The sequence below is a fragment of the Alosa sapidissima genome, chromosome 11 (assembly GCF_018492685.1).
Source record: "Alosa sapidissima isolate fAloSap1 chromosome 11, fAloSap1.pri, whole genome shotgun sequence".
Taxonomy (NCBI): Eukaryota; Metazoa; Chordata; class Actinopteri; order Clupeiformes; family Clupeidae; genus Alosa; species Alosa sapidissima.
Window position 1 is genome coordinate 22578966 of NC_055967.1, and position 13435 is coordinate 22592400.

At 48.4% G+C, this 13435-nt stretch overlaps 1 protein-coding gene across 1 annotated transcript in view; it reads left to right on the plus strand.

Annotated features, from left to right (window-relative positions):
- Positions 1-340: 340 nt before the first annotated feature.
- apba2a (amyloid beta (A4) precursor protein-binding, family A, member 2a) overlaps positions 341-13435 on the plus strand; it is a 29375-nt gene continuing 16280 nt past the window's right edge. The window contains exons 1-7 of the mRNA XM_042110552.1: positions 341-441; positions 7591-9633; positions 9907-9946; positions 10301-10446; positions 10925-11011; positions 12194-12379; positions 12614-12793. Of these exons, the coding sequence (XP_041966486.1) occupies positions 7606-9633; positions 9907-9946; positions 10301-10446; positions 10925-11011; positions 12194-12379; positions 12614-12793 (2667 nt within the window). The 5' untranslated portion in view covers positions 341-441; positions 7591-7605. The remainder of the gene's footprint in view (positions 442-7590; positions 9634-9906; positions 9947-10300; positions 10447-10924; positions 11012-12193; positions 12380-12613; positions 12794-13435) is intronic.

Below are 13435 nucleotides of genomic sequence, written 5' to 3' on the forward strand. Positions count from 1 at the left end.
GCCTTTATGCCTTTGATGGTTAATATAACACAAAAAATATACTAGAAATGTGGAATTTTACACAAAAAAAGGATTTTGCTGTTATTCCAACAAACAAGACCACATCATCACTTTCAGTGAATAGGCACACTCGATCATTACCAATTCATTTTTTGAAAGCAATCTGAATAAAATTAGTGGAGGTGTAACTGATCAAATCGAATGTGCACTTGTGTCTTATTGGCGTATACTAATATACTTCTGATGTAATCAGTCAATCAGACTCGTCAAGGATGCTCTGGATGCGCCTTCGCCGTTACACAGATTCCCGGGCAGACGCGTCTTCGTCTAAAAAAAAAATCTTCAGGTTCCGGGGTGTCCTCTCAATAGATGCTTTATGCACTAAAGCAAGTGTCTCGGAGCGTGTTCCCTCAACCCCCTGAGAACTCTAGAACGATTCTGGTAAGGCATCTGGCATATTTTTTCATCCGTTTCCCACCGATAGAACAGTAGCCTACGCTGGGATGGGGCGGGGGGTTCATTATTGTGCGCCGCACATGATTCGGGTGAGTGTGGCGGTCCGTTGCCTATAGCCTAATGGTGAATTGACCTGTGCTTATCGGCTCTGCATAAACCGAGTAGCTATGATTACAACGCAGTGTGTGCACAACACATGAAAAACAATAGCTGTGCACCAGCGGGATGAACTGGGCATTTTGTGGAGATCATGCTTTAGGTTGACAGTTTAATTGCATTGAGAAAAAAGAAACAGTGGTCCACAGTGACCTGAATCACTTGCGTTGTAGGTTTGAAAAGGCCTGTTTGTATGAGTTGGCATGCCTATTTTATGCTGTTTATGAATGTGTAGCCTAGTCGAGGCTGGTTTGTGTCTGTGTGTGTCGTTTGTGTGCATCTGCATGTGTGTATGTGTTTATGTAGCCTACCCTGTGAGAGCCTGTGTGCTTGTGTCTGTGTTATTGTCAGGTATTACTGATGTATTGATGTATCGATTGAAATGGGAAAATATCAGCAGCCCCCTCTTGTAATTGGCTCCGGTGGAGGCTGCGGCAGGCACGCGCTGTGGCGTCTGGCGTAGGCTAATCATTTGTGAGCGAGGCGAGTACTGGAGTTGGGATTATCCGGCAATCTGAGCGCCTGTACCTGTGCCTGTTGTCTTTCATATATCACCAGTGCACTAGCCTTGTGAATGCTTTGGTCTGTTTGTTAGTGGGAAAGTCGGTCAGTGTGCTGGTCAGAATACTACGTGACAGATTCAGACAGAAATAATCCCGTGGGTAGAGTTCTGTACCCGCTCCAGGACCCGCGCCCTGGCCCAGGCTCGCTCAGAGCTCCTGCTCATTTGAGATGCAGATGCCGGGGCTGGTGAGCTTTGTGTGAGGGGTCTGGGGCGGCGAGGAGCAGCTCCTCAGCGAGATGCTTGAGAGCACAGAGATAATCACTAGTCCCCTCCTGCAGGCGGCCAGTGTGGGAGAGGACTGGACATGCCAGCAGCAGTGACGTCACTGCCGAGGAACTCGTGAATTAGACACACACGAACACACATACATACGCACACACACGCACGCACACTAATACACACACATGCGCACTAACACACACACACACACACACACACACACACACACAGTTCTCCCAAGAGCAACATGTACTGCCTTAAATGCCCCCAGTCATTTTATCCTGTAGAGATTTTTCATTAGTGTGTGTGTGTGGACTCCTGGAGTGTGGTTATGTTGTGTCATCTCGATGTGTGTGTGTGTGTGTGTGTGTGTGTGTGTGTGTGTGCGTGCGTGCGCGTGCATGGCTCTGCTGTCGTAAACAGTGCCTAGACTCCAGTATTCCTTCAGCTTCAGTGATTAGCACAGAAGAGTCTGAGACACACAGCATCCAATGTGGAGCAAACAGTGTTTGCATTTAAACGAGCCAACAGGGCAACAGGACAGCATAAAGTGCAGACTACAACAGCATCATGCCCCTCTGGGCATGGGGCAAGTTTAAAGTCAAAATGTTTTGCTCCGTTCTGCTACGGTCTCCTGATTGAACAACATGTTTGGTCGCAACAGTGTGCATTGATATGCAACAGGCTGTTGAGGTAGTTTTCTCTGGTTTGGTGGTGGTGGGTGTGGGGTGCTATTGAGGTAGTTTTCTCTGGTTTGGTGGTGGTGGTGGTGTGGTGCTATTGAGGTAGTTTTCTCTGGTTTGGTGGGCGTGTGAGAGGTGCTATCCTATTAGCAACAAACCTGCCGTATTAAGAAGGTAGTGAATATCTACCTAAAGTCATTTACAGATTACCGAAACCTTTATTACAGAAATATTACAGAAACCTTTATATTCACCGAAAAATCACTTAAAGCGTTGTGTGCTCCGGTCCTGCTCCTTGGTTCTAGTTAGACCTTGGGTCTCCTCTTTTGACTTCTGCGTCCTGTTCAGTGAGCACCAACCAGGCTGAAGCACAAGTGACCCCCTTCTACACCACTGTTTGCGTTGGATCAAACGCTTTCCAACATTTTCTCTGCCTTGTGGTCGCACTCTAGAGCCCTGCTTGTACTCACCTGCGTTTGATCAGAATAATCACCGGACCGCACAGAGTGAAGGGCCCTCAGACGGCTCCACTCAGCTCCGCCTTGACCAATGCTGCAGACCACTCAGAGGCCCAGGGCTGCAGACCAATCAGAGGCCCTAGAGTTGCAGACCAATCAGAGGCCCTAGAACTGCATACCAATCAGGGGCCCTAGAGCTGCAGACCAATCAGGGGCCCTAGAGCTGCAGATCATCTCTCACACTAGGACCGATCATAGGCCAAGGCCTGCAAATGAATCAGAGGCCGTGAGCTGCAAACCAATCAGAGGCGGAGACCTGCAGATCATCTCTCATTCTAAGACCAATCGGAGGTCATGAGCTGCAAACCAACCTGCAGATCATCTCTCCTCTGGAGTACGGAGGCTTCTAGCATTCACTCTCTGAGTGGCTGAGCTTAATTTTTCTAGACTCATTACAACACTGATAACATAATATAATATATAACATCACCATGCCTCTGCTTCAGGCTGAGCACATGTTCTGTTGAGTCAGTCCATAACTGTACAGCCATAACTGTACAGCCATAACATTACACACAGGGTTCCCACGGGTCATGGAATTTCTGGAATATTGTGGAATTTTAGAAAGTCTATTCCAGACATGGAAAGTCAGGGAATTAAGATCGTCTTGGTAGTGTATAGGTCTAATTGAGTGCCTGTCACTTTAAGACGTTTGAGGGAACCCTTGCAATTGTAACACAGTTGAAAGGCTGCTGATGTGTGGATGCAATTCATAACGTTTTCTACATAGTTAAAATAAAGGTTCACGTACTTCTCCTTGGGACAAGCACTTTTGAATTTTGGAAAACACTTTTCCATTTACATCGGGATTTTGCAAAAAATTCAGTGTCAGAGTCAATAAAATGAGCCTTTCAACGAAATTGACAAGCAGCTGTAAGTAGGCTAAGCATGCTAAATTCGACATCCAAACAGTATTCTAACGTTAGCTTTGAGATACTGCTTGATTTCATAACTTAACTTAGTTTAGTCTCTTCAATATAGCCTACTATGTTGTGATAAGACCTTAGCAGAGTTCACTTCAATGCAGCAGTTTTGAACAAATTTGCGCAGCATGGTCACGATGCTAAGCGGATTTAATAGCAATTTAGCCAGACATCTTCTATGCAATGCTTCTATGTGGCAACAATAATCCTTCAACAATCGTGAATATTTTGTTAAATGCACATGCAGAGGAGTGGCAGCGGGCTACGAGAGAGAGCGGGGCGGGGCGAGGAGAGGCTACGTGCGTAAAAAGCGCAGCTCAATGGCAATGCAAGGATTTGACCTTATATTTAATTTAAATTAAATTAAATTAAACATAGAATATTAATCTGTGGCGGCCGATTTTTATTTTGTGGCGCCCCGCCACAGATTAGTCAATGTATGGGAAACACTGCCATTACACATTACAGCCATAACTACACAGTCATAACTGTCCAAATTCATGTAGAGGGCATAGAGCACATCTGAGTTGCTGTTGTGATTTTAGAATCACTTGGAGTTGCTCTGCCTTGGGCCACAGTTTGCATTCACACACGTTTGCATATACAGACTTTCACAAGTACAGACATTTGCATGAACAGATGTTTGCTTTCTAAGATCATTTATAGACGATATACATTTATAGGCTCTGAGTAGCACTCAGTGGGCAGGGGCTGGCTGGTGGCTTAGTGGAGGGACAAAGCCACTGTGGCTTTTAGAAGCTGCTCTCACACGTCCATCGCATACTAATGAAGCAGCCTCCTATCTCCTGAAAGAGTCGCCAGTGGCGGCTTTACTGGACTGCTGCTCTGCCGGAGCAGCTTTCTAACATGTCCAGAAGCGTTCAGTGTGTCCAGAAGCATTCAGTGTGTCCAGAAGAGTTTGGTGTTTTCCAGAAGCGTTCAGTGTGTCCAGAAGCGTTCAGTGTGTTCAGAAGAGTTTGGTGTGTCCAGAAGCGTTCAGTGTGTCCAGAAGCGTTCAGTGTGTCCAGAAGTGTTCAGTGTGTTCAGAAGAGTTTGGTGTGTCCAGAAGCGTTCAGTGTGTCCAGAAGAGTTTGGTGTTTTCCAGAAGCGTTCGGTGTGTCCAGAAGCGTTTGGTGTGTCAAAAGCGTTTGTTGTTTTCCAGAAGAGTTCGGTGTTTTCCAGAAGTTTTCGGTGTGTGCAGAAGAATTCTATGTTCTCCAGAAGCGTTTGGTGTTTTCCAGAAGTGTTTGTGTTTTCCAGAAGTGTTTGTGTTTTCCAGAGGCGTTTGGTGTGTGCTACATGCGGCACGGCTGTGTGATGCCCGGGGTCCGGAATTCAGATGTGCTCGCTCTGATGAGAGCGAAAAAAAGTTTAAGGATTTAAAGTTTCTCATTTGGAGATCAAAGGCATAAATTACAGTAAGGTGGGCGGAATTCCACTGGGAGAAATGAGAGCCGCATAATGAGCATCAGCACCACAGAGAGTTCACTATCAGACCACATCCAGCACAGCACACTCAGCATTCCTACAAGATTACACGTTACACTGCACCTGGCCCTCTTCACACACACCACTTAAATGCTCCCTTGCTGGCACACACACACACACACACACACACACACACACACACACACCTGGTGATCTGTGCAGCTTCTGAGTTAGGGCCACAGGCGGAATGTTAGACCCCAGTAACCCGGAAATGTGTGAGACGCTGATAGCGCGTTTGGCGTTTGGCTTCTGTGTGTGTGTGTGTGTGTGTGTGTGTGACAGCAGCCAGACCAACGGATACCATGTCTCTGCTGAATTACTGAGTCTAAGCAGGTGTGGCCCTGGTTAGTACTTGGATGGGAGACCTCCTTGGAAAACTAAGTTGCTGCTCGAAGTGGTGTTGGTGGGTGGCCAGTAGGGGGCAGTCTTCCTTCTGGCCAAAAATCGATCCCAATGGCCCAGTGCAGTGACGGGAACACTGTTCATTATGCCGTCCTTTGGATGAAACGTTAAACCGAGGTCCTGACTCACTGTGGTCATTAAAGATCCTATAGCACTTATCGCAAAAGAGGAGGAGGTTCCCCGGTGTCCTGGCTAAATTCCCAATCTGGCTCATTTAATCTGGCCCCTTAATCATCCCCCCAGTGTGTAATTGGCTCATTCACTCCCTCACTCTCCACCTGAAGCCGGTGTATGGTGAGCGTTCTGGCACATAATGGCTGCCGTGTTTCACCCAGGTGGGTGCTACAGTTAGTGAGGTTCCCCTTCACTGTAAAGCACTTTGAGGGGTACAGTAGATGTATCAACGCTTTTGCACCCACTTGAGGCTTATGTTCTTCGCAACATGCGCATAAAAACATGGCGTGGTATTTACTAAGCAATAGGTAAAATCGCAGACTGCCTGTCGAATGGAATTGAATGGCAATTTGCGCTTTTCCGTTTCATGCTTATGCATTCATAGGAGGGTCAGGGGAAAGTGGGCGTTTTGTTTAAAAAGATGGGAGGAGAGGTGTAAAATGTGCCTAATTAGGTATTCCCTGTATGTCCGAAAAGCGCACATCTGTTTTGCGGTGAAATATTTCCGCCTTGTTAAAGCAGGTTTTAATCCAAATTGTGGCTACAGTAAATGCGTCAAGAGAAACTTTCAAAGACAACAGAATAGCTATTCAGAGCACCAGTGTTGCTTCTTTTGTTTTATGTATCGTTTTGTTTGTTTGCTTGTTGTTTGTATTATTACATTTTTTATTTATTATTAATATTATTTATTATTGTGTTAAATCCTCCAAATGTAAATCACTTTGAGCTGCATTCTGTGTATAAAAGGTGCTATACAAATAAAGATTATTATTATTATTATTATTATTATTATTATTATTATTATTATTATTATTATCTTTCTAATGTCTTACTGCCACTTTCATGTCATCCACTTAAACTTTCCTTCTTGCTAGATTTGACTATTAAATCTGTCATAGCCTACATGCGCACATAGTTTGAGTAGAGCTACTGCTCTTCATTACATTACATTATTACATTACATTATATTTGGCTGACGCATTTTTAACCAAAGCGACTAACAACATGGTAAACAGTTTAAGTTTTAAAGCAATTCTCTCAACAATTTTAGGACAATTTAAAAGTACAGTACAAGAGACAATTTAAGAGTACAGTAAGAATAAGTGAGTGCTGTTTTTAAACAGTTGAGTGTCAGTTCAAGACAGGTGCTAAGTACTAGAAATTATCTCCCTGCTTGTTGACATCTTATCATGTATTGTATTATTTCATGATCATTCAACTTGTCTTGTGACTGAACGTTCACAAATTGTGGTAGGGGGTCGGAGAAAGTCGCAGATTACCCGATGAGCTACAGGTATGATACATAGCATGTAAAATGAAGAACCGCAGCGTGCACTTTCAGGTCTGGCCATGGCGCTGATAATGCCGTGATCGCAAATGTACATAAGTCTGGCCCTGAGTGTCTAGAAAGGTGCAGTATAAATGTAACGTGTTGTTGTTGGGAGCAGAAGTGTGTGTGTGTGTGTGTGTGTGTATGTTTGTGTGTACGAGTGTGTTAGAGATAGCGCACCTGAGAGCAGAGGCGTGGCATTTGGCTTCAGAAACGTCTCTGGCAAGGAGAGGCGCTGTGTGTGTGTGTGTGTGTGTGTGTGTGTGTGTGTGTGTGTGTGTGTGAGTCAGCCAGCCCAGGGAGGGATGTGGTGGAGAGGAGATGATCCTCCGTGCCGTTTCCAGCAGCGTATCAGGCCGCCCCCCCCCCCCCCCCGTGGAGAGGAAGTGCTGAGTCGTGCTGATATCTCTCCTCTCATGCACTGTGTGGGCTAGTGGCCCCCTTTCATCAGAGGATTTACTCATCACTGGACCCTCACCCATCTCTCTCGGTGTGTGTGTGTGTGTGGGTGTGTGTGTGTGTGTGTGTACAGTATGTGTCTGTGTAAGTGTGTGATGAGATCTGATTGAGAAGGCTTACAGGTCAAGGCCCACAGGAAGAAGCTGAGTGCCAGTGTTAGGGTGATATTGTGTGTGTGTGTGTGATGTAATAAGTGTGTCTGTGTGTGTGTCCTCAGGGTTGAGGAGGCTCCATGAAGCCAGCCAAGGCCCACAGGAAGAAGCTGAGGGCCGAGGGCTCGGAGACGGAGCCCACCCCCTCCCAGAGACATCAACGCAGCAGCATGGAAACCAAGCAGCTTCACAGTAGTGCCATGGAAACCAAGCAGCTTCACAGTAGTGCCATGGAAACCAAGCAGCTTCACAGTAATGCCATGGAAACCAAACAGCTTCACAGTAATGCCATGGAAACCAAACAGCTTCACAGTAATGCCATGGAAACCAAACAGCTTCACAGTAACGCCATGGAAACCAAGCTGCCTAACTGCAGCACCATGGAAACTGCAGCACCTAAGGCAGTTCCTATGCACAGTGAGTCTTCTCCCATCAATGCAAGGGCCCCCCGGAGAATCACCGATGCAGATGCAGACGCTGACTGGTCCTCAGATGAGGGCCCTCCCCCTGACGACAGCCCCACCCATGGCCACAGCATGGACGAGGACTCTCTGTCAGAGTATGACAACGTGGGCTCGGAGGAGGAGGAGGGGCCGGACTACGACGAGGACGAAGAGCTGCGCACGGATGCGGACGGCATGACCTACTACGTGCACTGCTGCCCAGAGGACGAGAGCTACATGGAGGGCATGGACTGCCACGAGGGGGCAGACACGGGAGAGGGGCCCAGTGCGGACCGCGCACCGGACAGAACCACCAGCGCCAGCGACACCGCTGCCAGCAGAGCGGTCAGCCAGGCTGTCCAGCAGGACCCAGAGGTGTGTGTCTACAAACACCCAGAACCATTGACCGAGCCCACCTTCGTCCAGGCTCCCATGGCCGAGGATGAGGAGGACGAGGAGGAAGAGGAGGAGGAGGAAGAAGATGACTACTTCCCCTATGAAGGAGAGGAGGCTGAGGAGGACCAGGGGGGAGACCGGGGAGGCGCAGGGGGCAGGCCAGGGGTGCGCGGGGAGGAGGGAGGAGAGGAGGAGGAGGAGCAATGCAACAGGACTGAGGAGCAGGAGCAAGAGCCAGGGGGCCCTTACAGAGAACCACAGAGCGCCTGCACACACACACGTGACACACACACACGTGACGCACAGCCCTGCAGTATAACACCACCTTATGACAGCTGCACAGGCGAGAGCGAGGAAGAGGGGGAGGAGGAGGAGGAGGCGCAGGCCTGCCCAGCCCGGCGTGTCCGAGCGGAGCGGAGGGTGGCGGGTCGGGGTTGTAGCCCCAGAGCCCAGTCAGCCGGTGAGGAGCGTGGCGCAGACGGGCACCACCACACCAGCCCCCAGGGCACGGGGCAGCGTCGGGGCTCAGAGGGCAGCCGCTGCCACGTGGAGAGACACTCGCCCAGCCCATGCCGCCGCGCAGAGCTGGACCGCCAGCACCACACACACACTGACCCCCACATGTATGCTGAGGACCACACACACAATGAACTACACACACACATTCAGAGTCACACACACGCTGACCCTCATATGTACGCTGAGGACCACACACACGTTGAGTACCACACACACATTAACCCCCATATGTACGCTGAGGACCACACACACACTGAGTGCCTCACACACACTGAGGACCACACACACACTGACCACCACACACACGCTGAGGGTCTCTACCGTGGGCGCGCTGATGGTGGGCAGGGCATGAGGAGCCGTCCGTACCCACGACCCCGAGACGCAGAACGCAGGTCATGGCACATACAGGGGCACGAGCCAAGGCCAGAGGTCACCGTGGACCTGGCTGATGAAGTCAGGAGGTCACTGAGCATGGGTCGGCACATGGAGAGGTCACATGACCTGAGGGTGACCTCTGATAGGCCCAGAGGCCGCTCGCATCACCCCCGACCGGTCAGCCTTCCGCTGGTGCTCGCCGATGACCTGGAGAGGGCGACCGCAAACCTGCCCCCACGCGGCCGGAACAGACAGCGCCAGTCCGCACACTTCCCTGACCGTGCCAGCCCACAGCACCTTTACTCACAGCCGAACCCAGAACCAACAGAACCAACAGAACCCAACAGAACCGAGAGCAACCACAAACCACCACAGGTGAGCTGCTGGACAGGTCTCTGCCCTGGTTAAACCACGGTGTCCATGTGGACAACAGACTGCTAAAGTGGTGTGTGTGTGGCATAAGTGTGCAGCAGACTGCTAAAGTGGTGTGTGTGTGTGTGTGTGTGTGTGTGTGTGTGTGTGTGTGTGTGTGTGTGTGGCATAAGTGTGCAGCAGACTGCTAAAGTGGTGAAATAATAACGATAGTTGTTCTAACTGGAGAGTGTGGAGTGATCGGCTGTGATCTCTTGGATGCCTTTTGTTTTTCAGCCAGCAAAGAAGAATGCCTCCTTTCCAAGCTTTGTGGATGGTGAGTGTTTTCCTCCAGATTAACATTTATTTGCTGTTTGTGAGGAACTCCCTCAGGGTTCCTCTGTTTTGTAGATGGTATGGTTATCAGGGTTTCTCTGTTTAGATAATGTGTTTGTGGGGGACCCCCTCAGGGTTCCTCTGTTTCTTGATTATGTGGTTCTCCGGGTTCCTCTGTTTTGTAGATAGTATGGTTCTTAGGGTTTCTCTGTTTCTAGATAATGTGGTTCTCAGGGTTCCTCTGTTTCTAGATAATGTGGTTCTCAGTTCCAGTCTCCTCTGCCCAGACGCACTGTGGTTCCTGGTTCCTGAGCGGAATGTCAGCAGTCTATCTGATCTTCTCTCATATTCTTAGTTCCAGGGCCCTGTGAGCCCGAGGATCTGGTCGACGGGATCATTTTTGCTGCCAATTACCTCGGTTCCACCCAGCTCTTGTCGGACCGGAACCCGTCCAAAAGTGTCCGCATGATTCAAGCTCAGGAAGCTGTGGAACAAGTCAAGGTACAATAGCTTCCACTCCTGTAGTGTCCACTACAGATTCAAATCTGCTACTCCAGCTTCAGACTCAGGGCTTTCCCTCTGGACTCAAATTGAATTTAAATGAAATTAAAGATTGAGTTTCTTTGAGTATTTACTTGACTTGTATGTGTGTTAATCTCTGTCAGAGATATTGTATGTCTGTAAGAAGTTGTCACTGTAGTACCATGCATTTGTAGTACCTCTACTTGCCTTCCTTCCTTTTTATACTACGATCTCTGTTGATAACAGTCTGACTGGTACTGTAGCTCCTGCAGCCTCATCCTCTGGTCCTCTTGTGGTGTGCACAGTAGTTCTTATTGTTACCCTAATGTCCTAAGGCTCAATTCTAAATGTACTGTAATGTATATGGTAGTCAGTGCACATATTCATACATATGGTACTTGCTATGCTTGTTCTCTGCCACTAGAGGGCGATCTAACCCCATTTTCTTGTCTTTCAGAGTTCAAATGAAGACAATCAGAGCCTGATTGAAGTGGATCTTTTCATCTCCACAAAGGCCATCAAAGTGTTAAATGCAGACACACAGGTCTGTAGGAGTACACAGCCTCTCTCCCTGGAGATTTATATTAAAGTACACTAATATGTGTTCCAACATCTTCACGTCGACCTACCCTGTCAAAGCCTTCAGAATGGTGTTTTATCACTGTACTTCATAACCCAACATGTCCACTCAAATCAGGCGCCTGTGCAGAGCAAGGGGGTGGGTGGGCCTACTTGTAGAGGCTTAGAACAACATATTGCATTTATCTACATACAGTAGCACTTTATCTAGGCACCCAAAGCACTTTATAGGGAAGGAGGAACCCCGTAAACACACACACACACACACACACACACACACATTAAAACACACACACACACATTAAAACACACACACACACACCTTCTTAGGTGATGCACGGCAGCCATTATGCACCAGAACGCTCACCACGCACCAGCTTGAGGTGAGGTGAGGGAATGAATGAATGAGCCAGTTACACTGGGGGATGATTAGGGGGCCAGATTGAATGAGGCAGGTTGGGAATTTAGCCAGGACACTGGGGAACCCCCTACTCTTTGCGATAAGTGCCATGGGATATTTAATGACCACAGTGAGTCAGGACCTCGGTTTAACGTCTCATCCGAAGCATGGCATATCCTGTAGTACAGTGTCCACATCGCTGCACTGGGGCATAGGGATTGATCTTTTCCAGTGGCCTCCCTCCCAGGAGGTCCTCCATTCCAGTACTGATCAAGGCCACACCTGCTTAGCTTCAGTAATTCTGCAGAGCCGCTGCTGACTACAGTACCTGTATCTGTGTAGAGCAGGGGAAGGGAGAGGCGACCTATATACACAATACTGGAGGACACAGAATGCAGTCTTTTGAAAGTATATTGAGGTCATACCCTACAAATCTGATGATATGGGATATTAGTGGTGTGTGTGTGTGTGTGATGACCTCAGTGCTGTGTGTGTGTGTGTGTGTGTGTGCATACGTGAGTGTGTGTTTGTGTGATGTTAGTGCTGTGTGTGTGTGTGTGTATGTGTGTGTGTGATATCAGTGCTGTGTGTATGAGTGAAACCTGACCTGCATGACCAGTACGGCTGCACGCTGACCTACTGGTATTGCGGTTTCCTCTGCATATGTGTGTGTGTGTGTGTGTGTGTGTGTGTGGTATCAGTGCTAACCTGCTGGTGTGGCGGTCTCCTCTGCATGGGTGTTTGTAGGAGACGATCATGGACAACGCGCTGCGCACAATCTCGTACATCGCGGACATCGGGAGCGTGGTGGTGCTGATGGCCCGTCGGCGGATGTCGCAGTCGGCTTCGCTGGACTGCACTGACCCCGCAGGTGGTGCTGCAGACAGCAGGAAGCAGTATCGGATGGTCTGCTACGTCTTCGAGTCTGAGGATGTGAGTGTCATTCAGGACCAAACCCTGCCCACGTTACCAGAGCGACACAGAAAATCAAATACTCTCTAGTTCTCACTGATTCATCTATCTATCTATCTATCTATCTATCTATTTGTTTTTATTTGTGTTGTAATTTGTACATTGGTTATGCTGAGAGCACTCAGGTTTTGTTCACTCTCTCTGGTCTGTTGGAGTCGTCTCCTCTGTAATGAGCCCTTCACCCCCCCCCCCCAGGCCCAGCTGATAGCCCAGTCCATCGGTCAGGCGTTCAGCATGGCCTATCAGGAGTTCCTGCGGTCCAACGGCATCAACCCAAAGGACCTCAGCCAGAAGGAATACAGTGACATCATCAACACGCAGGAGATGTACAACGACGACCTCATTCACTTCTCCAACTCAGAGAACTGCAAAGAGGTACTACCGTAAAGATTCCATCCAACTTCTCCTGTAACTGTCCAACATTTATTTTATATTTGTATGTAATTTAACATACAGTCAGAGGAGGTGAAGCTCGGCTGTTAAATGGAGCGATTATTCTCTGGAGGTTCCGTATAGGTTAGCCAGTGGCAGACTGCCTCTGAGGCAGCCATCATCAGCTCCCTCTCTGAGCTACTGTATGTTTATATTCCTCTGTTATGGTCCAACTTCACCTGCAGGGGGAGCAGCAGAACCATGTTTACTATTCCTCTGTCATGGTCCACCTTCACCTGCAGGGGAGCAGCCGAAAGGGGAGATAGATCTATCTCTCTATCTATCTATCTATCTCTATATCTATCTATCTATCTATCTATCTCTATCTATCTTTCTATATCTATCTCTCTATCTATAGGCCTTTTCACACAGAGATTACGCTAAATTTGCGGGAAGAGGAAACGTTTTTTTGCCGCAACGTGTGTCTGAAAATGAGGTGAAAATTTGCCCGCCTGCTGATCTGTTCACATGATGCGGCATTTTGGGGAGCCAGGAGGCAGGATCAGCTAGCAAATTAAAATGTGACGTGCAATAGGGGGCGTGTAGAGTGATAGTCGTAGGCTAGGCCTTACCCATAGACAGTAA